The sequence below is a fragment of the Penicillium atrosanguineum genome, assembly GCF_028827265.1.
Source record: "Penicillium atrosanguineum strain IBT 20685 chromosome Unknown utg000001l_segment0_segment0, whole genome shotgun sequence".
NCBI lineage: Eukaryota > Fungi > Ascomycota > Eurotiomycetes > Eurotiales > Aspergillaceae > Penicillium > Penicillium atrosanguineum.
In genome coordinates, this window is record NW_026623133.1 from 2,415,081 (window position 1) to 2,441,091 (window position 26,011).

The 26,011-nt window shown below is 49.6% G+C and overlaps 11 protein-coding genes across 11 annotated transcripts; 8 read left to right on the top strand and 3 right to left on the bottom strand.

Moving 5' to 3' along the window:
• Positions 1-461: 461 nt before the first annotated feature.
• On the top strand, positions 462-1,724 carry N7443_000934 (Siderochrome iron transporter 2; the record flags this gene model as incomplete). The annotated part of the gene is made up of 5 exons (XM_056880990.1): positions 462-975; positions 1,034-1,081; positions 1,134-1,226; positions 1,255-1,316; positions 1,353-1,724. The coding sequence occupies 5 exons, from the start codon at positions 462-464 to the stop codon at positions 1,722-1,724; spliced, it is 1,089 nt and encodes a 362-aa protein (XP_056746228.1).
• Positions 1,725-2,175: 451 nt separating this feature from the next.
• On the bottom strand, positions 2,176-2,995 carry N7443_000935 (Alpha-1-2-mannosidase; the record flags this gene model as incomplete). The annotated part of the gene is made up of 3 exons (XM_056880991.1): positions 2,176-2,496; positions 2,555-2,795; positions 2,844-2,995. The coding sequence occupies 3 exons, from the start codon at positions 2,993-2,995 to the stop codon at positions 2,176-2,178; spliced, it is 714 nt and encodes a 237-aa protein (XP_056746229.1).
• A 442-nt stretch (positions 2,996-3,437) lies between these two features.
• Positions 3,438-4,683, top strand: N7443_000936 (FAD-linked sulfhydryl oxidase ERV2; the record flags this gene model as incomplete). The annotated part of the gene is made up of 2 exons (XM_056880992.1): positions 3,438-3,881; positions 3,934-4,683. 2 exons carry the CDS (start codon positions 3,438-3,440, stop codon positions 4,681-4,683), a joined length of 1,194 nt encoding a protein of 397 aa, XP_056746230.1.
• A 1,576-nt stretch (positions 4,684-6,259) lies between these two features.
• N7443_000937 (gamma-glutamyltransferase) lies at positions 6,260-8,617 on the top strand (the record flags this gene model as incomplete). Its single annotated transcript, XM_056880993.1, has 8 exons — positions 6,260-6,352; positions 6,445-6,765; positions 6,824-6,857; positions 6,913-7,072; positions 7,130-7,712; positions 7,767-7,927; positions 7,984-8,117; positions 8,169-8,617. 8 exons carry the CDS (start codon positions 6,260-6,262, stop codon positions 8,615-8,617), a joined length of 1,935 nt encoding a protein of 644 aa, XP_056746231.1.
• A 364-nt stretch (positions 8,618-8,981) lies between these two features.
• Positions 8,982-9,506, bottom strand: N7443_000938 (DUF1993 domain-containing protein; the record flags this gene model as incomplete). Its single annotated transcript, XM_056880994.1, has 1 exon — positions 8,982-9,506. The coding sequence occupies one exon, from the start codon at positions 9,504-9,506 to the stop codon at positions 8,982-8,984; it is 525 nt and encodes a 174-aa protein (XP_056746232.1).
• A 530-nt stretch (positions 9,507-10,036) lies between these two features.
• N7443_000939 (uncharacterized protein) lies at positions 10,037-12,388 on the top strand (the record flags this gene model as incomplete). The annotated part of the gene is made up of 1 exon (XM_056880995.1): positions 10,037-12,388. The coding sequence occupies one exon, from the start codon at positions 10,037-10,039 to the stop codon at positions 12,386-12,388; it is 2,352 nt and encodes a 783-aa protein (XP_056746233.1).
• Positions 12,389-12,498: 110 nt separating this feature from the next.
• Positions 12,499-13,551, top strand: N7443_000940 (NmrA-like; the record flags this gene model as incomplete). The annotated part of the gene is made up of 1 exon (XM_056880996.1): positions 12,499-13,551. One exon carries the CDS (start codon positions 12,499-12,501, stop codon positions 13,549-13,551), a length of 1,053 nt encoding a protein of 350 aa, XP_056746234.1.
• Positions 13,552-14,048: 497 nt separating this feature from the next.
• N7443_000941 (uncharacterized protein) lies at positions 14,049-16,604 on the top strand (the record flags this gene model as incomplete). Its single annotated transcript, XM_056880997.1, has 1 exon — positions 14,049-16,604. One exon carries the CDS (start codon positions 14,049-14,051, stop codon positions 16,602-16,604), a length of 2,556 nt encoding a protein of 851 aa, XP_056746235.1.
• Positions 16,605-19,738: 3,134 nt separating this feature from the next.
• N7443_000942 (uncharacterized protein) lies at positions 19,739-20,270 on the bottom strand (the record flags this gene model as incomplete). The annotated part of the gene is made up of 2 exons (XM_056880998.1): positions 19,739-19,963; positions 19,989-20,270. 2 exons carry the CDS (start codon positions 20,268-20,270, stop codon positions 19,739-19,741), a joined length of 507 nt encoding a protein of 168 aa, XP_056746236.1.
• A 1,457-nt stretch (positions 20,271-21,727) lies between these two features.
• On the top strand, positions 21,728-23,129 carry gprC (the record flags this gene model as incomplete). Its single annotated transcript, XM_056880999.1, has 3 exons — positions 21,728-22,377; positions 22,436-22,668; positions 22,729-23,129. 3 exons carry the CDS (start codon positions 21,728-21,730, stop codon positions 23,127-23,129), a joined length of 1,284 nt encoding a protein of 427 aa, XP_056746237.1.
• Positions 23,130-24,285: 1,156 nt separating this feature from the next.
• On the top strand, positions 24,286-25,473 carry N7443_000944 (cytochrome P450; the record flags this gene model as incomplete). Its single annotated transcript, XM_056881000.1, has 1 exon — positions 24,286-25,473. The coding sequence occupies one exon, from the start codon at positions 24,286-24,288 to the stop codon at positions 25,471-25,473; it is 1,188 nt and encodes a 395-aa protein (XP_056746238.1).
• Positions 25,474-26,011: the final 538 nt, after the last annotated feature.

Below are 26,011 nucleotides of genomic sequence, written 5' to 3' on the forward strand. Positions count from 1 at the left end.
TAGTCTCTAGGTCAGGATGGGTAAGCGAGGTAGACACCTTCATATGCGTGTAATACAATGTAGTGGATTGTAAGATAAACTGAACGGTGGCCCTTCTAAGGTCCAGCGGGGCTTCACTTAAATACAGACTGGCCCGGCTGCGGGCGGTGAAGCCCAACAACATGATACTGTCATGGCATCCAAGTATGCCTCAGGCCGTAGTTGGTATCGTCAGTCAGTGGTCCTAACAATAAGTCTCCGAAGCGGAAAGATGTTCCTCCGCTCAAATTTCCGGCCACTTTTACCAGGCTTAGATTTGTAATGGGTCCCTTCATTCCTAGTGATTGGGACTGGCCAAGAGGTGTGAAATAGTGAGACAAAATTATATAAGTTCCCCTGGAGCAGCCTATTCTCCCGATCAATTTATTTCCTCCTCAGAAACTATCAAACCCCCGAGACGATCTACTTTCCTATCGAATTGAATGGCATCCAACGCGCAGAATCGGATTATCGTCGTGCTTGGGTCTACAGGACACCAAGGCAGAGGTGTAGTGAGTTCTCTTTTAAGTGATAGCGCACGGGAACTGTGGAACGTCCGCGCTGTCACCAGGGATGTCAACTCCGTCTCAGCTCAACGTCTTTTGAATGATTTTCAAACCCCTGACCACCGTCTGAGCCTTATCACTGGAGACTTCTTTGATGAAGAGAGTCTTCAGGTCGCCTTCTCCGGGGCTTATGGTGTCTTTGCGGTGACGAGCGAGACTAATTCAAGAACGATTGAACACGAAGATGACCTGAAGCAGGAGCTCGAAAGCGGGAAGAATATTATTTCTGCCGCAAAGATTTGCCGCATTCAGCACTTTGTTCTTAGTAGCTTGCCAGATATGAAACGAGCGACTTCAGGTCGCTTTGATAAGCTTTTCCACATGGATCATAAGTTTATTATTGAGCAATTGGCGAAGCAAGACCTATCTGCGGTCACTTGCCTTCTTCCTGGTGAGCCTCCTTTCTGACACCGAGCGTCTATATGATCTTACAGCCAATCATTTTTAAGGTCTCTTCTTTACCAATCTGGATTGGTCGCATTATTGTCGAAGAGAAGGTCAGTTCTGAAAAGGGAACCTCTTAAAGGAAAATATTTCTCACTGTTACAGCAAATGGGGTCGTTCGTTTTTGTCCTCCGATTCCGTCGACAAAATTAGTTGAATGGGTTGATCCTGTTTATGATATGGGTATTTTCGCTGCAGGTAAGTTATGGTATCGACTCTTTTGCAGTCGTTTCCGCTAAGGAAGACCTGATACCTTATCCTATGCCTTGCGATGAGAGACTGAGAGAAGTAACTTATGGTTCATGAGAAGTATAAAACTAATAGAGTCTCTCAGAGGTATTTGCTTTAGGCATTGTGAAAACAAAGAACAAAAATTATGTCTGCTGCAGTCCGAAATTACGGATGGACGAATTTGCCTCCACCTTTACTCGGGTCACTGGCCAGCCAGCGATTTATTCCCCAATTTCGATCGATGAGTGGGCTGGTTTGGCTTCTAGAGCGGTAGGAAACGGATTTAAGGAGGATATTCGCCAAATGATGGAATGGATTTCGATAGCGCCAGAGGACAAGATTTGCTACGGGGCTCTTGATCCAGCCGAAGACTCTTCTTGGGAGGATCTCCACCTACAAGCTAGTACTTTCGAAGATTGGTTGAGACGTTCTGGTTGGAGAGGACCTCCAGAGGGAATTCCGTGATATGCTTTGAGAATGCTTATTCCTGCGATTGAAATGGAATCCAACTGGTTGAGCCAAATCTCGATATCAGTCTTGATATCGCAAAGCGAGCTCACCTAGAGTGATAACGATATTAGGGTTAATTTCCTTATATTTAAGAAAAGTGGGTCAGGGACTTATTGAAGTTTTTTTCCTATACCCCTATTGAAGTATAATTTTTGGTGACACCCATACCTCCAATTTTGAGATATTATAAACCAAGCACCTATCCCATGGGGTTGATTGTAATCGGCGTGATTACAAATGACTAAGCATCCGTTTGTATGGCGTTAGGGTTTCCCGTGAGACCCTATTATAATCAGGGGTTTCGGTTTAGGAAAGCGATTACAAGCGTATTCCTAAATATATTCGGGCCCATTACCGGGGGGGTTACTGCGCTTAGAAAAGGCGTATAGCTCATCAGGTCATCAGGTCAACCGCCGACCTGATGACCTGATGAGCTATACGCCTGTCGGGTTCCTCCATGGGCCTTGGCCATCCATCGTGGTGACTCTGGCATGAACAGCAACCCAATGATGAGTAGACCGCCGGGGATTAGTTGCAATGCGAACGGCGTCATCCATTGTGCAGAAGTTGGTGCCATGTTACCGCCCACGCCGAAGTTGATCCAAAATCCAAGGCAAGTACCGATTTGCACGCCGATCTCGTAAATTCCAACAAGTCGTCCTCGAATCTTCGGTGGGGCACACTCGGCCGTATACAAAGGTACCAGCATGCTGGCAAATCCAACACCCTGAAAGGTGTTAATAGAATTGAAGAGATGAAGAAAATTTGATTGATAAGATGCTTACCACTCCACCAATGGCCCTTCCCGTATACATGACAGGTTTGCTGCCGGCAGAAGCAGTTTGCATAATAGACCCGGTCATGAACGAAATTGCGCCAAGAACTAAAGCTAGGCGACGGCCCAGTTTATCGCCAACAGGCGCTGCCGCTAAAGAACAAAAAAAGCATCCGGCTTGCAGGAACGACACAATGTTAGCGGAGAATGAGTTTTGAACTGCCTCAGATGCGTGATCCAGTCCAAAATCCCTCGAAGAGGTTAGAATACGGCCCAATTTGATTGCGTTTGAGCCCTACCTTTTGAATGGTGCCAGTTCAATTGACGTTCCAATGAATGCTAGATCATATCCAAAAAGGAAGGCACCCATTGAGGTAAGTATTGCAAGAATATAAACCCGAGTATTATGCTGGGCAGCATCGATGATCGCCGCCTGGGCTGTAGGTGTCATGTCGGGTGACGATCTGTGTGAAACTCAAGTAGAGAGCTCTGGAACAGTCGCGTAATAATTGCTCCATCGCATCCTTTTATGATGCTTTTATGTTAAAAGGCCACCCCGCAATCTGTCTCGTGGCTCCTGGTATTTCCTAGCAGAGTCAAACAGCGTACCATGGTACCGGGTCTAGCGTGCCCGCGTCTTTTCTTGCCGTGGGCATTTCCGTTCCATGGAAGGTAACTTCCCGCGGAACAAGTGTTTTCGATCCGTTCGACGTGTAAGAAAACAATGAATAGATGCAAAATAGATGCAGTAGAACGGCAACGTAAGAAACCTGACTTTGGGAAGCCCGAGGCTCAGATGATATATATATATCATGTTGACACTCTTTCAAACAGTCTCGTGCCCGAACAATCAAGGATAGCCAATGCGACACACCCTACAATTGAAAAACATCATGACCACCGCAGGACTTTCCATCACGGAAACTTACACTCCTCTCAAGGCATTCCCCCTGAATAAATTTGTTGCTTATCCAACAAGACAGTCGCTGCCTGCAGTATGGATGCGATCAGGGACTTCAAAAGGCCTCTTCATCCACCGCAAAGATTTACCCGAGTCAGTAGGGCTATGGGGACCGATCCTCCTATCAGCAATGGGATCGTCTAATGGCAATGGTCGCCAGCTTGATGGGGTGGGTGGCGCTACCTCGACCACTTCAAAGGTAGCAGTGGTTGCGAAATCAAACCGACCTGGCATCGATGTCGATTATACATTCATCCAAGTTGCTCCCGATCAAGCGAAGATAGACATGACTGGCAATTGTGGAAATATTGCATCTGGCGTGGGCCCTTTCTCAGTGGACGAGGGTCTTGTGAGAGCGAAAATTGGTCAAACCGAGGTGAGCAAACTCAAATCTGTTCAATTTTTCTATCGGTTAACACGGCATATAGATCGACGTCCGCATTTTCAACACTAATACTGGACAAAGCATTGTGGAAACAATCCAGCTCTCTCCGGACGGAACTTGCAAGGAGCATGGAACTTGTCAAATCCATGGAGTGGCGGGTACGTCAAGCCCTATCAAGGTTGCATTTCTCAATCCCGAAGGCAGTATGACTGGGAAGATGTTTCCGAGTGGCGCAACACAGGAGATTCTTACAGTCCAAACCCGGAAAGTGGGAAAGTTACAGGTGCAAGTGAGCCTTGTCGATGCGGCCAACCCATTTGTTCTTGTGGATTCTCACTCTTTGAAGTTGAATGGCCACTGCACCTGGCCGGGATTGGCCACAGATGTTGAGAGTGCAAGTGTCGTTCAAGGCACTCCAAAAATCGCGTTCTTGTCTCCGCCTACAGACGAAAGTTCGGATCTAGATGTGCTTGCATTCACTATGGGAAGGCTACATACCAGTCTACAGCTCACGGGCGCGGTGTGCATAGGCGTTGCTATGACAATGTATGGCACAGTCGCTTGGCGCTTAGCTAGCGGAGGAGTGGCGAATAAGCCTCCTAAGCATGGAATGGAGGTTGAGGGTAACAAGATTGCAAGTGCCATACCAATGGGAATTAGGCATCCAGCTGGGGTGATACAGGCTGAGGCTGTCTTAGATTTGGCAAGAGATGGAACGATTCAAGTAAAGCAAGTTGCGATTATCCGAACCGCGCGTCGCCTGTTTGAGGGCAATGTATTTTTTAAAGCATGAAATATAAGGATGCTGTGCAAAAGGGGGTTAAAGCATCCTTTTTCAATTTCATATTATCGGTCAGAGAACAAGTTCGGAGGATTATTGGTGGAGGCACGTCATCATAATTTACTTTGTTAGAGCATGTCATATGCTACATACATATTCTTGACGCTACGGCCATTGAAAATTTCGGTAATATAATAAAATAGCGATGGACTTACTGCTAGATCGATATATATTATTCAATCTATTAACTAGTAGCCCTAAGCAAATATTCAACCTAGAATTCCAAGGTAATCAGTAGTTGTTAGGTTGAAATTGTAAGGGTATAGGATTTGGGTGGTGGCGGACTGCCTTGAAGATTACGTGATGCGCTAAACATCTCATCCTCGCTGGTGGCGTTGGGCGCTTATTGAACTACGACAACTATCGCGCTTTCGTAAGATAGTAGACAGATCAATCCGAGCATGTCTATCTGTTTCTTGGGAGCTGTGGGTTATATAATGACACAGTTACAGCAGGACTGTAAACCGCTAGGAAACTCGAACAGGAACCTTCTTTGATTAGACACCTAATCCTCCTCCACAGGGGACGCTACGACATTCCAGGATCCTGTGTTACTATCCTTGGCTGCACTCTTTGGTCTCAAATTCCATATGAAGCTAGGGTTATTGTTTGGCCGAAGATAAAAAGACTTGAAACAAAATTCACGATTGGACCGTTGAGGATCATAATAGATCTCACCAGTCGGACCTTGCCCAGCTGCTGAGCAAGACAGAGTCAATACAAAGCAAGAGCAACACATGGTAAAAGGCAATCTACATTTGTCGTGACGCATCATGCCATTTCTCTTCAAAATATAGCCAACCCGCAGCGTGCGAATAACCCTTAAAGCTCCGCCTTTGCAACTGATATCAGCTCGCAGGTCTCAAAGTAGAGTGACATCAAATATTGGGTTTTTGGACACGTGCACTACGCCACAGAGTTTACAAATCAAAGGATACAAGTCTGGCAAACCAACGGGGTTATGTGCTTTCCTGGCGTGACTTGAAGGGGTCGAAGGACGTCGTCTGACGTTGGGAAAGTTACACATGTTTGATCCGGAACTATCCTAATTTTGTTCGGATTAGCTCAGGAGCATCTATGCTGCGATACATTAGTAATAAATTCGTTTTTCGGTTGATCGCGCTTACTTTCCTGGCGAGACCTGCAGAACTGGAATGCTGGTCAATTGAACGGCGTTCATTGAGGCTGATACGGCATTTACACACGCCACATGTGGATCAAGTACCACTATTGTAAATCCGTACCAGGTATAATGACGCCGTAGATCCGTTATGCAGATAGTCCTTACGATACAGGTGACCAAATCAGAAGAATACTTGTCCTTTTCCCAAACAAAGCGATTAATAATAAAGCTTCCGACAGCCGGGTGTGGAAGCTTGCCCCGGGCGCCTTATCAGCGGGGTTCACACCGATATCTGGGTGCGCCCTGGCCGAGATAAACACCCGAGCACCTTTTTATCTCTTCTTTTGTTCCTGCCTGAAGATGTTTTCTTTCCGCCGTTTACGAGAATTAATGTCCTGACAAATAATGTTGCCCCAACCACATAGTGATGCGCCTGTCGCAAGGTTTCTAGATGGCACGCGACCAGGGAAGATCACCGGTCAAGATGTGGAGAAGCAGGTAAGTAGTTCCAAAATGATGCTTGTCATGTCCTCGCCCCTTGTTCGCGTCGTTAGAATATGGGAATATGGTTTAATAAGTCACGATGGTAGCCCTTGTTACATTCCTCGTCGGTGGTGAAGACAACAGTGTTAGGGCCGAGTTCGCTGGTCCACCGCTGGGAAGATACCAGGAATATGCTCCATTTGAGGAGATTTGGCGTCCTAGCCATTATTGCTTTGCTACTTGTCGTGACAAATGTGACCCGCGCTCAAGATCCCTCAAAAGAACATCCACATCGCCACCCGGGAGGTGAAACAGGGTGGTATCATGGGCTCGGCCCGGGGAAGCTAGGGGCTGTTGCAAGTGAAAGCTCCATTTGCTCACGACATGGAACGGATATGCTGGAGATGGGTGGCAATGCGGCGGATGCTGTAAGCTCAACACAGCGCGTTTTCGGAGAAGAGTAATGGTACTGATTTGCTTTGAAAGATGGTCGCTGCCCAGTTTTGTGTTGGGGTCATTGGTGAGTCTCGTCATAGCCAGCTCATCATCAAGCTATTTTTAACGGTATCATCTAGGCATGTATCACAGTGGTATCGGTGGAGGCGGCTTCATGCTTGTGCGAGCGCCGAATGGTTCGTATGAATTCATTGACTTTCGCGAAACCGCACCGGCAGCCGCTTTCGAGGACATGTACTACAAGAATGCAGAAGCTTCCATACATGGAGGACTGGCAAGGTAGGACCCTTTTTTTGAATATTCGAAAACCAGATCAACTGCTGACGGCTGTGATAGCGGCATTCCTGGTGAAGTCCGTGGTCTTGAATATCTTCACAAGAATTATGGTTCCTTGCCCTGGTCGACTGTTCTACAGCCAGCAATTCGCACTGCGCGTGAAGGCTTTCCTGTTACAGAAGATACGGTGAAGTATATGAAGTCTGCCGTTAGTGACGGAGTAGATCTCCTTACCACTGACCCCATATGGGCCTTGGACTTTGCGCCGAACGGGACTCGAGTAGGCTTGGGAGATACGATGACACGGAAGCGACTCGCCGACACCCTTGAGTCTATTGCCGAGCAAGGTGCCGATGCTTTCTACTCCGGTCCTATAGCTAAGACTATGATCAACGCTCTACAGGCGCAAAATGGAACGATGACTTTGGAGGATCTCAGCAATTATACCGTTGCTATTCGTGACACCGCGCAAATTGATTATCGTGGACACACTGTCACAAGTACAACTGCCCCTTCAAGTGGCGTTGTTCTGTTAAGCATTCTGAAGATCCTGGATGGTTATGAAGGATTTTTCTCTACTGAAAATGCCGTGAATCTAAGCACTCACCGAATGGATGAGGCGATGCGATTTGGCTATGGCCAGGTAGGAGTTTCCCTTCCTTGTCTCTAGCTAGCTCAGTGTTAACTACGTTGGCAGAGATCGGAACTAGGTGATCCGCTATTTGTGGAAGGCATGGACGATTATCAAAAGAACATGCTCAAGGAGTCGACTGCCGCCGAGATTCGATCAAAGATCTCAGACACGCATACTCTCGATGTGTCCGCCTACGATCCTGCCGGTCTTGAAAGTTTGGACACGTAATTGCTCCTTTCCTCGGCGAATGAATACTCAGACCAAATACTAACGTTTCCAGTCCTGGGACCTCCCATGTTACCACGGCCGATTATACTGGTATGGCCGTTTCTTTGACCAGTACCATCAATCTTCACTTCGGTAGCAAAATCATGGTTCCCGAAACAGGTATCATCATGAATGATGAGATGAATGGTGAGTACCGGAGAGCTTTCAAACTGAGCTACATCTAACTGTATGATCCAGATTTCTCCATCCCTAATACATCAAACGAATTCGGATACATTCCCTCCGAAGCAAACTTCATCCGACCCGGGAAAAGACCTCTGTCATCTATCACACCCGCAATAGTCACTCGACCAGATGGCTCTCTACTTTTGATCACTGGCACGGAAGGAGGCAGCCGAATCATCACTACAACCGTACAAAATATCATACACGTTATTGACCACGGTCTGAGTGCCGCGGAGGCTCTCGCCCAGCCTCGTCTCCATGATCAACTGGTTCCGAACCAAGCCACCTTCGAATATGACTATGATAACTCCACTGTCGCTTTCATGGAGAGTCTCGGGCACAACGTTACGTGGGTTGCTCCCGGGCAGAGTGGCTCACAGGCAATCCGTGTTCTTCCTAATGGGACATTCGATGCTGCCGCTGAGCCGCGACTGATCGACTCGGCCGGTTATGCTGTATAGATACGATACGTGTATGGTGGGTAATAATATAATCAGAGCATTGCCAATATGGAGTTTAGACTCTTTTTATTTATAATTGAGTGAAGATCATCTATTTACATGTTGAAATGGGGATGGCTCGATCGCTGTCTGGCAACGCAGACTGGGCGCCAGCAACACATATACACACTCCCAAGGACTCAGGAAGGCGTGGTGGACATGCGAAAAGTGCAGTCATATTCCGAAGAGTTGTTCTGCCTGTGCGCGTCCATGTAGGAGAGAAGAATGCAGATAGCCCAAAGCATGTAACACACCTCAGGCACACTATATACAATGTCACCGCTTTCACCACTACAATATGTATGTTTCGAATCTTTTTATCCCTCTACTGAGTCGCAGTAGCGGGATATGTAGGGAAGTAGCCGGTGTAAAAGTCCAGCTTGCCGAGTGCCACTCCCTCCTTTCGCAGAATCCCGTAAGCAGTAGTAACATGGAAGTAAATATTCGGCAGGGTAACGGTATGGGCATATGCTGCGCCGCTCATTTCTGCCTTTTTGGTTGGTCCCAGCTGTGTGAGTTCAAGTGCATCGCCGCGTTGGTTGACAACATCCTTGTCGGCCTCGTTGAGCGACTTCAGCACGGTGTCAATGCGCTCGTAGCATTCAGCGAATGTCTTAGGGTTTCCTTCGAATGTTACCGGCTCTCGACCGGTCAATCGGGCGACGAGGAACTCTGAGAATTGGGTGGCAAGCCGGACTTGGTTGTCCAGCGGGTGCATGTCTTCGACGAGTCGTGCCTGGAGCAGAGCGCTAGCATTGGGTCGTTCCTCCGCTTTGTGGAGTATGTGGGACAGGGTGCCGAGGATGGCCTTGTCCACCACAATGGTTCCATCATAAAGAGTGCTAGCCATGATGAGAGGATTATGTTTGAAATTTGGCAATTCGAGGAGAACAGGAAGTAGGAGGGAGAATAGAAAGGTTAGGAGTAAGCACTTGGGGCGATTATGAGTAGTCAACGATCTTATGTCACGTGATTTTAAAACGCGAAGCGATAAGGCTATCGGAGATGGTCTGTGCGGTTCGCGACGCGGAAGCCCTCCCTTCACTTTGAAAGAGCAGAAGTTATTGTCTCTGTGAGAGCTGAGGTTTTGGCGTGAGGCCTACCTCAAATTTCCGAAGCCATTCACTTCCAGTTACCTCTGGAAGTTCTCCGTTCCTACACAACACTTCTGCATCGAGCCCCTATCACACACGATTCAACCACCCTCGTCCTAATTCATTGTTCGGTCATACGAACTTACCCAAGCTCAATCGCCTCTCCGTTGAGACGAAAGATCTGTATGTGGACTCATGGAACTAATTTTTTTCGCTTGACTGACCTTCTTGCTGTACAAGTTGACCCTCGCCTCAACTACGACCCACCGAGTCGATGTCTTGAGAAATGTCACAATCAAACTATCTTGCCGTTGTCCCTCCCCCTCCCACATTCGATCCAGCGACGTACAAACCATTCGATGATGAATATGACCGCACAATCGAAAGAATACTCACCGAAGATGCCAGCTTCGAGTGCAAAGATGACCACTTTCCAATCTACCCCGGGAGACGATCATCAACGGAAACATCGAATCGTCACGCCCCTCAAAATGATAGTAAGGTGGAGGGTTCGCGATTTTTGACTCGATCTCAGTCTCCCGGTGGAAAGAAGGTCAGGACAACCCCAAGGCGTGCAGCTCAGAGAGACATTACTGTGATCCACCTTGACACCGACAACGAGGGAGATGTTGACATCGATGCTCTACTTGAAGTGGAGAGTGCGAAACTCGCTGCCAAGGAGGGCCTCACTAAGAACAACCTGATTGATCTTCCTTACCGCGATTTGGATAGCGCCAATGATCCTTGGGTTGGGAGCCAAGAAGTTGGCAACAGCAAAGACGTGAACATCAGCGACCAGGGTGACAATGAGGAGAACAAAAATGTTGATGACCCCTGTGAATCTCCGGGTAGCCTTAACGACTCCAACTCAATTGGCAAGGAAGCGAGCCTGCATGATACGGACTACAACCATAACGGCAGCCACCCACTTCGTTCTTCTCATGGAGATGTGAACATTCTCAATGAGTCCAACCTCAACCGGGATGAAACAAGGCTCGGTGACGATAAAAATAATATCAAGGGGAACAGCGATACCAGCAAGGAAGAGAACGATACCAAAAAGGACCGTAATGACGACAACTACATCAGTGAAGCTTTCCACGCGGATGTCGACTTCCTTGCCGATGCCAGATCAAGCAGTGGTGGCATATTTGAGATCCCCACAAAGAACGAAGTTTTTGACCTCGTTGCAGGCAAGGAAATTGCAGCTGAGAAAGTTAGAGCCGAGGAGGACATCATTTTCGCCTGTATGGAGCCGTCTCGCAGACAGGAATTTTTTCAATCTGTGCTCGCGCATCCCTTCATGCAGAATCTAGAGGTTCCTGTACGGCAGTCTGCTCGGCGACAGTTTGTTAAGGATATGCGCAGAGAGGCAGCGTCCGTAGGGATGGATGCTGTAGACATCGATACATTCATTGTCTACATGCGCAGGGTCTTTATGGAAAGCATCATTGGTGTTCCCGCCGACACTACAGGAGACGTCCGAAACCTGAAATTTGGAGAAGAGATCAATGATGAGTACAAGTCTCGAAAGAGGTACTTGAGCAATCCAGAGCAGGCCGGATCTTGTAAGAGAAGAAAGAGCAAAGTAAACAGACGTGCCTCGGTTGAGGCTTCAGTCTCTTCGTTACAGTCCACGCCACAGCCCAGCTCGGAAACCAAGAACGTTTCCCAGCCAAAAGTGGAACAAACTGCACAAAGCATTGCTAAGAAAGATAGCTGTGGAAGCCTCTGCAAAGACAAGAATGTGGCATCGGTTCCCAAGACTCCAGAGTATGTCCTCTGTGAGCAAGATCCCGCCCAGGGATTTGGGAATATGCAAATGGTATTCCAGCAGGATATGGAAATACCAAATCACCCAAATGAAGCAGAAAAGCTCGATGCAAAAAAATCCAAATCCAAAGTTACCCAGCCAGACAATGATTCTGCGGCTGTCGGAGAAGCACTCAATGGGAACAATCCCCTTCGCAAAGGACATGTCGGATGTGCTTCACCAAAAACTTCTCTGGGCAGTGTCCAAGAAAGCCAGCCATCGGAACCAGAATTGCCGCCTATTTTTGAACGAGCGACTCGCCTGTTGAAGTTCAAGAGACATAAAGAACCCCCAAAGCAACCAACCGAGAAGATAGATTCAGGCAATGCCGTTGAACAAAGCGCAGTCGACAATGTTATGGTCGACATGACTCGAAGTAGTCACTCCCCTGAAACCACAGTCCCTAGTGAACTCCCAGAGAAACAAATGTCCGCCATTGCCAACCCTGAAGAATCCCAGTATGCTCAAGATCATCCAGAGAAGAGCCAGCACTCGAACAACGATGTTGAGAAAGCTACTTGTCAGCCTTCCAATGCGGATAGTGGTCAGGCCGGTCCTACGTCGGAGCTCTCGCTACAGGGGAAAAAAGCCAAAAATTATCGCAAAAAGGAAAAGAAGAGACAAAAGAAGCGCGAAAGTTACCTTCATATCCAGAATACGTCAAATGCAGACCAGCAGCGTGCTGAACGCCAGCGTACGCCCGTCCATAGCGAATCCACAGCAGTTGCGGCGACTCCGCCCTCGAGGACCTCAAACAGGAGCACTGACCTGATGAGACACGGGCCTTTGTCACCCAATCCGGCTGAATGGTCAGTGGATTTTTGATAACCAATGATTCGCAAGAGGTGACCCCCAGTGATGAGGTGATGTCGAAGTATTTTCCTGTTCTTAACGCAACAAAAAAACACGAACCCATAACCCCTGCCACCCGGCACATGTCGATTCCTAAAGAAACCCGACAAATTTTAGAGGGACTGAGTCTAGATTCAGACTTTCTCTCGTCAGATTCCTCGCTGAGTGACATACCCAACGATTTCGACCGTGAAGCTGAACCCCTGCTCGATCCAACACACGATTCCTCTACGAAAAGCATAGAACTTCTATCGCCACCGACCACATCACCCCCTAGTACTCCACTGAAACAGACCAATTTACTTTGGCCTGAGACTCCACGGATTTCAAAGCCTAAACTTCCCAAGGTCTCGCCTTATTTTCCGGCCCTTTTGGACGATCCAGAATCGTGTTTGCCGTTTCCACCTGTCGATGCGCCATTATTTGGTCTTATTCAAGAACAGCTTGCCCACGATCCCTTCAGGCTCCTGATTGCGACAATATTCCTCAACCGCACTCGAGGTGGGGTCGCCCTTCCTGTCTTATTCAAAGTGTTTGCTCGTTACCCAACTACCGATGCGATGGCGACCGCAGACCGGACTGAGCTTGTATCCATGATCCACTGTTTGGGTTTTCAGAATCAGCGAGCAAGGAAGTGTATTTCTATTGCGCAAATCTGGCAAACCAACCCTCCTGTTAAAAACAAGCGATACCGCAAACTGCACTATCCCCGGAAGCTAGATGGTCGAGATGTTGGTCCATTCGAATGTACCGACGACGAGGACCATCGGGTAGCATGGGAGATTGCGCATTTACCAGGTGTGGGAGCCTATTCCTTGGACAGCTGGCGCATATTCTGCCGAGACGAATTGCGTGGACTTGCGACGGACTGGAAAGGGAGTGGTGCCACTACGGACGGATTTGTTCCCGAATGGAAATCCGTGCTCCCCCAAGACAAGGAACTACGCGCTTATCTGACCTGGATGTGGCTCAAGGAGGGCTGGATCTGGGACCGTCACACAGGCGACTTGACCCCAGCAAGTGAAAAGATGATGAAGGCCGCACAGAAGGGCGGGGTGGCACACGAAGAGGATGGTAATTGGATACTCGAAACGTCACCAGTGAGGAAGGCTCCAAATGGATTCCAAGTAGACTGAGGATGTCTACCTTTGTACAATAAGGCCATAGCAAATGATACCCCAATGTACCCTTGTACCCAATGTACAGTCCACGTGACTCGTATATTCTCCGACCTCGGGAATCGCGTTTCAGCCCGTTGGCTTCAAAGCAGTTGGGCGTCCATGCAGATCCAACGTAACCACAAGCTAAACTGTCGGTCTGTTCACCGCACAAAGTGGTCTACCCCAAGTCGGTCTCCGGTCTCATGCATTCGGTACCTGAAAGTCCACTGTTCCCTCGATACTGATCCTGCGCGGAATGTCTCTCCCGCCTACGATCGACGTCAAGCGCCCGTCATCACGGTGAAATCACGCGACCTAAGCGCCAGGCAGCACACACATATTGAACTAAAATAGCATCACAAGTGGCGGAGCCCAACCCCAGCTCTTAGGGAAGCACAGACGGACCAGATGAACCAGCGGGCCCCGGGGCTTCGAAGGGATCCACCTCGTGCGGCTACGATTTCTCACGAGCCATGTTTTTCCCGGTGAGACCTAATAGCACTAAGAGCCGGAAGTCCAAACCCCCAACCTCCTCCACGACTTCGAAAACCAAACATCCTAAGGGCTCCTCTCTGGTTCGGCCCTCCCGCAATTCTACCAAGGATCCCGATCCCGACCCAACGGCTCGCTCCTCCACTTCTGAATTAACCTCGCTCAGCGCCCCTCTACGCAGGTCCTCGATGCCAGGTCTCGACGCCAGTGGCTCGGGAACCGCCTCGTTCCTTGAGTCGAGGACCAGCCTGCCTTATCCTACCTTCTCTCAAGCGCACCGCAAGGAAGATGTTCGCAAAGCCAACATCCCCACACCGGACCCGACCGACTTGACCGAGGACCAGGAAAATACCAAGACAAATGGCAACCACACCCGCGATAACCACCAGGCCCCGCCGAGTCCGCCACTGACGGGCCTCGACCAGCCCTCCTCGCGCAAGGGTAGTGCGGTCGGCGAGCAGGAAGAAAAGAACAAGAGTTCGGACAAAGCCAAGGCGAAGAAAGCGAGCATAAAAATCAGGACTGAGGTCAATAGGTCATCCTCGAGTCTGCGATCGAAGAGAGATGGAGAAACGAAGTCCAGTAAGGCCTCGCGGGCCGATACACCCAAATCGAAATCATCGAAAACAGACAAATCAGAAAAACCCGAGAAGGAAGAGTCATCTCCTCGCACAAGCCATAGGTCTTCGAAGACCAAATCTTCCGAAGAGAAGAAACTACCCAAGCGATCCAGTCGGTCTGTTCTATCGCAGTCGAATGTCACAGTCCGCGATGCTGGCGCTCAATCACCTAATGGATCGGATGCCACTTCCATCGCCCCCAACCAACACACGGCTCCCGGAAAGTCGGTGACCCCGCCTATCAAACCTCCCTCTCGGACGCAGAACCGGTCTTCGGCATCCCACCGTCACACTCCTAGCGATGATTCTATCGACTGCGGAAGACATATGCCGTCTGGCCCGTCATATGGAGCACCTCCACCCCCTCCACCACCACCTCAGGTGCCCGTTTCCATACCCAGAGTCGACTATCTCCTTCAGCATGGAGGTCTCGAGAATAAGGTTCCCCGGACACTCTTGGTCGGACCCAGCCCATCTGATCCTTTCGCCCAGTCTGCCACTCACCCTCAACTAGCGGCCGCAAAAGTATTCGATCCGTTTAACCGCCTTCTGGATGACTACAATAAGGTCATGAGCAAGAGTGGGTCTCTCGCTGTTGCTACGGGGTACAGGTCGGTGGCGCGACGACTGCTCGATCGACTCGAGGCAGTTTTTGCGCGTGATATCTCATCGGAGCCTTGCCACTGCCTGATGTGCGACCATGAGGATTTAGAGGAGCGCCCCGAGGGAGTAAGCTGGGGAGAGGTGTTGGAGCTGGTTTCTGGGCGCCGAGAGTTGCCTATGTGGCCACCTTTCATGATGGCACATTCATCTATAGACTCAGACATGCCAGGTGGAGAACATATTCCGATGCAAAAGCTCGATATCGATGTCCCTGAAGAATATCGCGAGCATTTCATGCGACAGTCTCGGAAGACAAAGGTTGCTGTGGACAAATGGCTCTCTGAGCAAAATGTCTCACTTACCAGTGCCCCAGAGGAAGTGGACGACGAGACGTTGACTTTTGCTATGCTCACCCATCTTGAACACCACCAACGCTCTTTGTTCTGCGCTCTACTTGGTATCAACTCTTCAACTCCTGTTCCTCGGTCGGATGATGAGAAACCTCGACCAAAGCCATCATCTCTCGTGTTTTGCTCGCTGGCAATCCAGCGGCTTTACAGGCTGCAATCCCTCCCACGTGACCCTGAAACAGCCATGTTCATGCTCAATAACCCTGAGCTGCATCATGTCCTTGCCACCCTCGCCGCTATCAGTGATGATGAATGGGAAATTCTCATCTCCGGCCGCTTTGACGGCTTCCTCCGCAGCGGCGCCGAAGACGCAATGCCTTCCTTCAACCCCCGCTCTAGCGGTAGCCGCTCCAACACCCCCTTCAGCACAGGAGGCATCTCTCGCGGACCGACACCCAATTATACGGATGGAAGTTTCCGCTCTGCAAGTCAACCGAACGGCAACCCCTCATCCCCAGCTTCATTCGGAGGACCAATCGCCTTAGACGAGGAGACTGAAATCGCCGCACTGGCCGAAATCGAACGAGACATTTTCCTAAGCATGGAAGCCATGGAGGACGCCTTTGAAGCCCTCCATCTCAAAGCCGAAGTCGTTCGTCGCGCCCTCCGGGAACGCGGCGCTGGCCTATCGGTCGCAAATCAAAGCCGACGCGGCTCTTACGTTGAAGCGCGCCTGGGCACCCCATTCAGTCAACACGAATGGGAAAGCGGAATGGAAGACGACTTCCTCGACGACGACCGCTCTCTCGCCCCCGATGACTCAGCTAGTAACATAAGTTCTAACCGTCGACGCCGGCCCAAGAGACGCACTGAGCGACGCACACCCGCGCCTGTGGAAGAGGAGGACGAGGAAGAATCGTCCCCGGTCGGTCGGCGCGATTCAAGAAACTCTCGCCGAAGGTAATCTGGTTATTGCATAGCGACTGGCGAATATGGTTCCAGGTTAGCGGTCGAGATCAAGATTGCATGCGTGGATATACTTTGCATCGGGCTGTTGCTGGTGATTATACCATACCCACTTCCCATCCCAAAATACGTTGCTGGCTTAGAGGTCTGGCATCCCATTTGTGCCTTCTATGTTTGCCATTTGGTCGCTGCGACTTTTCTTTATGATTTATGAATACCATGAGATGACGGGTATCTTTTATGTTGAATCTGCTCGAGTCGAATTCATGACAATCTTTGTAAAGTTGGCAGTTCCATGCTCAGTCGTCCGAGCGCTCTTCGCCATATCCGGAAGAGCCTCTTTTGCTTTCAGAAAACCGAGCCTACCATTATTCGGAGTTCAACCTTAGTTACACAGGAGAAGGAGTAGGCGAGGACGCCCTCTAGACCTCGGGACGATACTAAGTCTTTTGTCGTTGAGAGAATTGAACATTTAGTTTCAGCATTTGAGAATAGGTAGATCCAGCCTTGAACCTCAGGCATTTTTACAATATAGGACTTGATTCTAGAGCTTACCCATCGCCTCTTGATAATGGTAGGTATAAACGCGACAGAGGTGTGACTTGAAAGTTCATTGCATACCATGTCCATGCTCAGTACCAGGGCAGGTTTCATAATATAGCACTACGATGTATACAAACTTTTCAACAACCTTAAAGCCTTGCCCAGCATTCTTCTCCGACGGTATACATATTTGATATGTTAATAGTCAAACACGTCTACGAATCTATTCTATCCATCCGCTAACATGCGCGGTCGACTACTTCAAATGTTAGGATAGACCGGCTGTCACCAATGCGCATAATGCGCATTGGCTCTTTACCCTTAGGCATAATAATGTGTAACATCCACACAGCTCTACAGCTCGCCTTTCCTAACCGGAAAACCTCATTCTACTTTCCACTTCGTGCTCAGCTGCGCGGGGACGCGCCACAAGCCCGGGACTTTGTTCTCCCGCCGAAGCACTGAAGGTGTACTGGTGAGAGTTCTGCACAATTCATTATTACCACGCATTTCAGTGTCGTCGATGACATCGGTCTCACACCAGTACAAAAGTAGCGCAACGTTACGCTCTACTAGGTCATTGTGGTAGAGGAGAGATACAGAGGAATTCTGCTCGATCAATACAGACAGCAATTTTGGCCGACAACTCGTTCTTAGGTTGGTAGCACTGGGAAAAGCTTGAGTAAACAACATTTGAACCCTGGAGAACTCATCAGCCACCTCCCCAGCCGTACTACCTGAAGGGACCCGCATAGCGTAGCGGACGTATACACATTTTAGTGTATTGATAGCATATGAGCACAGATCAGAGAAACTTCCACGCACATTCGTTTGAAGATTTGGAAGATTTGGTTGTAAGGCTGTCGCATGCGACCGCTGGAAGTTTACTGGCTCGTTTGCTTCCTATTTGAGTTATTCGTGTCTTGGTTAGACGTCATTCAGACCTTCCCAAGGCCTGACGGTGGAATTCCGCCGGAATACGGAACGCACGGATTCACTAGTTACAGCTTGGGCCATTCGAGAAGGACTGTCTTGCAGTGATCCGCATTAGGGGCTCCGATCCTCAAAATTGGTCTCCTGGGGCAGCTTTTGACCAAAGCGAGGACGATTCAGATGACCCGATCTTTGGCCCGTCGGCTTGGCGTATCAATAGACTGATCATTTAAAAGTTTGTATATGACAGAGATTTGCGTGCCGATAAACTCAAATAGTCTGGGGGAAACTGACGGGGATTCAGACGATCCCCGTCGGCTCAAGCAATGCAAAGTCGTCGTCAGATCTAAATGGCCGGTCGGGCGCATCTTACACACAAGATTCGGTTTGGTGCGCCGTTGGCGCTTGTCCCATGCATTATTGAACTCTCGCGTCTTAGCTGCCATTACCGCAAGATTGAATTCTGGCCGGCTAATTTCCACAGCTACCCAGACCTAGGTGGGGGAACTTTCCCGTTGACAGTCGCATTCGGGCCCCCTATGGAAGTCTAATCACTGTAGATCTCCATGATCATTCAAGGGACCGTGTATGGGCTCCAATAATCCGTGAGCGAGCTACACGTCCCTAAAATCGGATGGTTTACAGTAGTCTAATACCGAAACTCAATTTTCCCAAATTCTTGCTGATACGGACGTAGAGCAGGCATCAGAAGATGAACACGCAGAAATGAGCGATTGGAGCGTCATGCCTTCAATACCCAATTGGGAAGTTGGGAGTCTCTCTCTTAAATAGAGATCGACACCGACTCTGGATGCCATGTTCGACTCAAATAAGAGTCTCTTAAATGTCGTCTCACGAACCCTGCCGCCAATTATTTCGGCACTTGTCACCCATGACGAGCGCCCCAGCTGAACTAAATCATGTCGTTGATCTGCTACAGGGGGCTGAAGCGCCACCATCCCCCATACAGTAGAGGAGTGGACGTGTTTATACCAGCCCCAACCATCGATCTGGATCGATCCGAACCAAAGACACGGCTCAGTACCCACAGTTCCAGGAGGACAGACGTGGACCGACCACAATTATCCTGAATACAGTAGTTCACACGTACCATTGATAGCCAACTGATGAGCCCACGTGAGTGTCAGTTACGCGGCGGGGAAGACAGAGAATCTGCACAGAAAGTTCGGTGGGACGGGCAGTCAATCGGGGACTGCCAATGACAATGCTTTGGGCCAAAGTAAAAGCGGTGGAAAGTCTCCCTAATGCTCCTTTCAGACTCAACTCCGACACCATGTTCAATTTAGATCGGCGGGTCTAGCGCGGGGAGCCAAGTCTAGCGAAAAAGGGCAGGTGAAGAAGAATCATAAATCAAGGTGGGTCTGCTTGGCAGAGCACACAAAACCATGGTTCCTGGGGTATCGCTGTGCATCCCGTCGACAAACCATCAGTTTGATTTGGGAGGACTGAAGTTAGTTCTCCCTGAAAACGTGGTGCTCGGCCACGGTCCGATATCTGCGTGGGACTGCTGCCTTAATCCATATCTCCCCCTGTGTCAATTTTTGCCACATGACGGACTACACGGACTTATCGGGTTGCCCATTCCACTGTGGCAACGGGTGGAAAACAGGAGTTCTGCAATCTCCACGATCGCTACTAGCGGCTCCAGACCCGGCGCTGCCGTGTGATGCCATCACCGTCCTGGGCCTTGATCTCCTTGCTGATCGTGCCCGGGGCTCCATCCACTACCCGCGCTAGTCCATATAGGGAGTCTGGTCTGCCCATCATAACCCTTCGCGGATTGCTTGTTCCTCGGCCCATGGATCCCGGGAAGAAAGTCTTGAGCGGGTCGGATTGCGATTTAGCCAGACTCATGTGTGACTGCCTACAATCATCAAAAAAATACAATGAGTGATTGCTCAGGCCGTGTTGCTCCATTGACATTGACATCCCATGATCCACATTGAACTTGACCGCACATTTCTGTAGTACTCTCATCATGACCACCTGCTCCGCTCCGCACCTCATTACATAGCCGTTTCGCACAGAGAGCTAATATAGCGCCCATGACGAAGCCACAGCCGCGGGAGTAATGGCCATGCTGCTTAGCGGGCAGACCGGTTTCACTCGAAGGCGTCGGCTTCAGGAGCCCGGCTCGGCAGACCCCATCAAGAGGGGAGGGAACCATAGCGCTCGTTGGGCTGATGGAGGTGGATTGAAGCTTGTTCCGGGCCCAATCGTTTTGTGCCGCGAGATCAATATTACACTATTGTTAAATAATCCTTCGTTGAAAGCGATCGTCAAGGTTTTCTGGAACCGTTCCTTGGCAAAACACACGCATGTTTTGGTGACAAAATACCTCTCTGGGGCGTCGGTCAACAGCCATGTGTCCTCTGCGGGGTTCCTAGGCCCCTGATGACCGCCCCCCTGGTCATGACTGCAACGCCGTTGGCTAGTGCCTGGAAAGATTACAGAGTGGCTCCAGTTGATCATGTCCCCGCCCGACTCGGCACGGAGCTTTTTGCTCAGAACAGCCAGGAAGAGTTGAGAACGTTACTCGGGGACTCAGCCTTCGTACTTGGGAGACAAACTACCGGTAATTACTGAGTACACGCGGTGAATTTTACCAGTGTCTTCCGCTAGCGTTCCAGAAGGTCTGCCCCTGCAGCTGGAAGAAAACTGGGATGATAGAATCAACGGGCTGTGAGTGGTCGGGTCTCATGGTTTCGTTACTAGCGGGCCTGACGCGGAGAATAGCTTTTGTGGCGCTCTATGCTTTGTACATCCCCCAAAGTCGGCAGTGCCTACAAGGTTCATCGGCCTAACAACCGTTCCCAAAAAGAAAAAGGACATTGGAATGACTCGGGCTGCTGCCACGAAAAAGTGGTGCCCCTGAATCGGTATTTTCCAGAGATTCATCGCCGTCTAGGGCACGCTCAGAGGCTGGTCTTAGTGGGGATTAGCCGTCTGAACCAAACTTAGCTCGCGTCTTGCTTTACCTCTCGTGGCAGAAACTTCATGGACTTCCCCACTTGGCTCCCCCCTGTTCTGAGAGGGGCTGGCCTGGAGTGGATCCAATTTTACTAATTCAGACCGTGCAATTCTATGGAGCCGTTCGCCTCAATCATGGGCTCTCCCACCGGCCCTAACGGAGATGATCCAAAAGACCCGGTTCAAAAAAGAGGTCCTACTGTGGAGACTCGATCCTTGACAGGAGAAGGCCTGTGTGATGCCGATTGCTATGCCCTCCTTAATCTAGTGGTCTTAGTGTCTTTAGAGTTCGCTCCATGGTACGGAATATCCATGTGGATTCTCTACTATCGCTGCGGACTTGGGTTTGCACTGAACAACTTTAATAATCTTGTCCCGCACTTACGTTTGCCTCGCTTGTCGCCTTTCATTTTTTCCCCGCTGGTTTCGTCAGTTGTGGACGTGGCTCAAGGTATCAGGTATCTCAACGGATCGATTCTTCGATTGATAACCTCCCTGTTCTCGTCTGTGCGAATTGAGCGAGCTTCGACTTCTGTCTCTGACGCCGACACCCTCATATCGGGGCCAGCCTCACGTTCCTTAACCGTTCACGCATCGGATGATTCTATAAACAAGCTCATAATTTGATCTGTGAATACACAGAAGCCATCAAACATGGCCGCCCTCGCTCTGATGAGCCTCATGCAGAGGACCGACCCCTTGGGAAATGAGCTGGACCGTCGATTGACCAGCGATGTCACTTTGGATATTGACCCGCTCCCCAAGGTCCAACGGCAGGGTCTTATTGCCGTCGCCGTTATGGCCTTCCTCTCATTCCTTGCCACAGGAGGCCTTATTTCCTTCATTACCTACCGATTGCTCTTTTGGAAAGGAAACTACCAAAGATACATCGGATACAACCAGTATATCGTTTTGATTTACAACCTGATTCTGGCAGATTTCCAACAATCCCTTGCCTTCCTAATTTGCCTCAAATGGATTGTTTCCGACAAGATCAAGTCCGGCACTGCTGGATGCTTCCTGCAAGGTCTCTGGCTTCAGATTGGTGATCCCGGATCCGGTCTGTTTGTGCTCGCTATCGCCTTCCACACTTTCCTGCTTGTCGTATGGGGCAAGAAGCTGTCCCACAGAACCTTTGTCTTCTTCGTCGTCGGCGTCTGGGCCTTCATCGCCCTCATCGTGATCATTCCTCTGGGCATGTATGGAGCCGATGTCTTCGTTCCCTCTGGTGCCTGGTGCTGGATTAGCGAGGAATACGAGACTGTTCGTCTGTGGACTCATTATATCTGGATTTTCCTTGCTGAGTGAGTCTCCATTACCATTCCATTGGATCTTCTAAATGCTAACCTGGAAAACCATCAGATTCGGAACTGTGTGCCTGTACGCTGTGATGTACTTCCAGCTTCGACGACAGATTGCTGCGTCTTCCATTCTTGGAAACAGCCAGCTTGAGAGTTTGAAGCGGTTGAGACGAGTGGTCGGATACATGACTATCTATCCCATCGTTTACATCGTTCTATCACTGCCACTTGCTGCTGGTCGTATGGCTACAGCTAACGGCAGTGCTCCCTCCATCACATTCTTCTGCTGTGCCGGTAAGTAACGCTACAAGATCCTCTCGCCTGACTCGAATCAACTAACATCCTACCTTTTAGGTGCTATTATGACCAGCTCTGGACTCGTCGATGTGACTCTCTATACCCTTACCCGCCGCGCTCTTATCGTCGACTCCGAGCCCAGCCACGACCGCTCCTACAACAAGTTCGCCAGCAGCAAAGGACGCGACAACAACCTGACAACTATCACCGCCGATCCTGCCAATCGCAAGATGGGCCTTAGCGATGAGACCATCATCGAGCGGGAGGGCTCGACCGACAACATCGTGCAGCCGGGCGTCGAGATGACCCCAATTGGCAAGGTGTACCAGGAGACAACGATCGAAATCACAACCGAGCCGGCATATGGTGGCGAAGGCTCCAGCGAGCGCTCGAGCAAAGACGACTTCCAGAAAGCCGACTTCAATGAAGCCCCATCGCGAACGATGTGGCGACGATAAACCACGCGATATAAGCCATCGAATTTTTTTCAGCCTTCTCTTTTCCAGGCTTCCTGCTATTCTCATGCTCGCTGCATAAATGAATTCTTCAGTGCCGCGCCTTATTAATCATCTCTTCGCCCTCCCTTTTTTTTTCTATGATCTTGACGTGGGATATTGGTGCCTCCTTTTACCTGACATTTCTTTCTGTTTTGTTTTTCCAACTTTCAATGACTTCCCATACCCTCTTCATTATTCATGACTGAGCTTTGTACATATTACCAAGGGGGCAAGGGTGCCTTCTGTTTTAGTGTGGCATGGATTTATGAGGATTCCCATGTATATCTACCTCACTGGATTGGACATTTCACAAATACTTCTTAACTTTGGAATCAATATACCATACCTTTACAAAACGACACATGTTTCATCCATCTAACTATCCGGCTCTTTGAGGCTTGTAGTCTCGTGTCTCAGCCATATCTACAAGAAATGATCACCCGATCAAGATCGCTGGCTGACGGCCAGATGACACAATTAGTACTTCCTAGAGGGCAGAAAGCGGGGGCATCGCTGGTATTTCGTGGCACATCGGCTTCCCCACCTGCAACACTCGGAGTGTGGGGCCGATATGGTGAATTGACGATGATACTCTCATTGAGGGCCTATAGCGTTCCTGACCGCTTAGGCTCAGGCCAACGAGTGACACCATGAACCTACTTAACGGCTTGCTCTCAGCGGCCAGTTTCTACATTCTTGGGTTCAGTGTGGTTCAAGATGGAAGCCCGAAACACCCTCGGCATCTATGTCGCTATCGCCGCCTTGGGATGGATCATCCACGTGAGGTTCTTGAAATACGCCATCACAAAGCACATTACGCTGACAAGGACGCATTTAGATCGCATACAAAGTCGTCAGATCCCCTCTTCGTCACATTCCAGGGCCGATCACTACCCGCTTCACTCGCCTTCGTCTCGGGCTCGCGACGATCAGCGGCCAGCAAATCTACTATATACATGATCTCCATCAGAAATATGGCCCGATCGTTCGCATCTCACCAACAGAGATCTCGGTCTCATCCCTCCCGGAATTTAAGGAAATCCATCGTATTGGTTCGGGTTTTGTGAAGAGTGATTGGTACAGCTCTTTCACACCAGGCCGCGAAGGAGTCTTCGCGATGCAGGATGTCAAGAAGCACGCACAGAGAAGGAAGTTGTTTGCCAGGCCTTTTTCAAAAACTGCAATTCGAGGTTCTTGGGAGCCCGTTGTCAAGGAGAAGGTTCAGTTAGCGGTATCGCAGATCCAAAATGAGCTGGAGACGACTGGTATCTGCGATATTCTGAAATGGTCAACCTTTCTGGCTACAGACGTTAGTGGTCATTTGATGTTCGGGGAGTCTTTCAACATGCTTGGGGTTGGACAGGTATACTTACCTCTGTCTGTCTATGCCAACGCTACAATACTAACCGATAACCAGAAAAACGAATATATCCGAATCCTCGAGTCGGCCATGAAAGGAAGTGGAATCGGCTCGGAGATCCCTCTGCTCAGGATGATTGGTCCATACATCCCACTCCAGTCATTCCGCGAGATGTTCAGGACCGATGAGTATTTGCTCAAGTACAGCCAGAGAGCAGTGACGAATAGCCGAAAGAACAGCGAGTCTTGCCGGAATATTTTCTCGGGCTTAGTATACGAGACAGAGAGAGACCGCTCGGTGCTGAGTGATATGGAAGTTGCCATAGAAGCAGGGAACCTTATTGTTGCTGGATCGGACACAACGGCTGTTACTCTGACCTATCTCATCTGGGTCGTTTTGTCCCACCCGTCACTACGACTTCAGATTGAAGAAGAGCTAATCTCCTTGGGAGGTGACTACGATGAAGCGGACCTTGAGTCACTCCCTGTACTTAACGCCACCATCACGGAGACTCTCAGGCTATACGGTGCGGCTCCTGGATCTCTACCACGAACAGTACCAGAGGGCGGCGTGACCTTATCGGGCTATTACATCCCTGCTGGCACCACAGTGAGTACCCAGAGCTACACCATTCATAGAGACCCCACTCTGTTCCCCAATCCAGAGAGATTTGATCCCGCACGCTGGCTACCGGGGGACAGTGAAGCCTCCGAGAAAGCACGAATGGCATTATCTCCGTTTGGTGCCGGATCTAGAACTTGCTTGGGGATTCATCTCTCTTTGATGGAGCTGCGCCTGGGAGCAGCCGAGTTTTTTAGGAGATGTGGAAATGTACGACTGGCTCCGAGTGTTAGTGACAAGAGTATGAGGCCTGAGCACTACTTCTTGATTGCTCCCTCGGCTCATAAGTGCGAGGTGATGGTGGGTGCTCCCCGTAAAGAGTGAAAGCAAATGACATAAGGGGGGATGGGCAAATATTGGATTGACTATAAGAGTCAGTCATTTCTGCTTGAAAAATCCGAGAAAGGTCTTACGGTAGAAGATGAGTCGGGGCCGAGCTATTATCAGTCTCCTTTGCTACGAATCGTCGATCAACTATACAGTGGGTATCAAACGGGATTTGAGAATAAACATGCTATGAAGTGAAAATTGAATTCTGTTTTACAAATAATAAAAGTCTAGTAAGCTTATATTCCGACCCATGCGAAGGCCTACAACGGTAGAATGCCCCCAGAATCTGACGAGACAAGCATATGAAGAGGTTATATTTCCCGCACCGTTAAGTTCTGCAAGGTCCTTATGAGAGTCTGTCTTTAGCAGCAGGTAACCGCATTTCCAATTGGGGTCCGGGAGAAGCCATACACACCTCGATAGTGTCAATCCAGCTCGCCATGGCGATTCGCGAGAGCGTCAAAGTACCCATGTTTGGTAAGATCAAAATTTGAGTCTTCAACACCAAGAGATTATTTTCGAAAATTGCTGG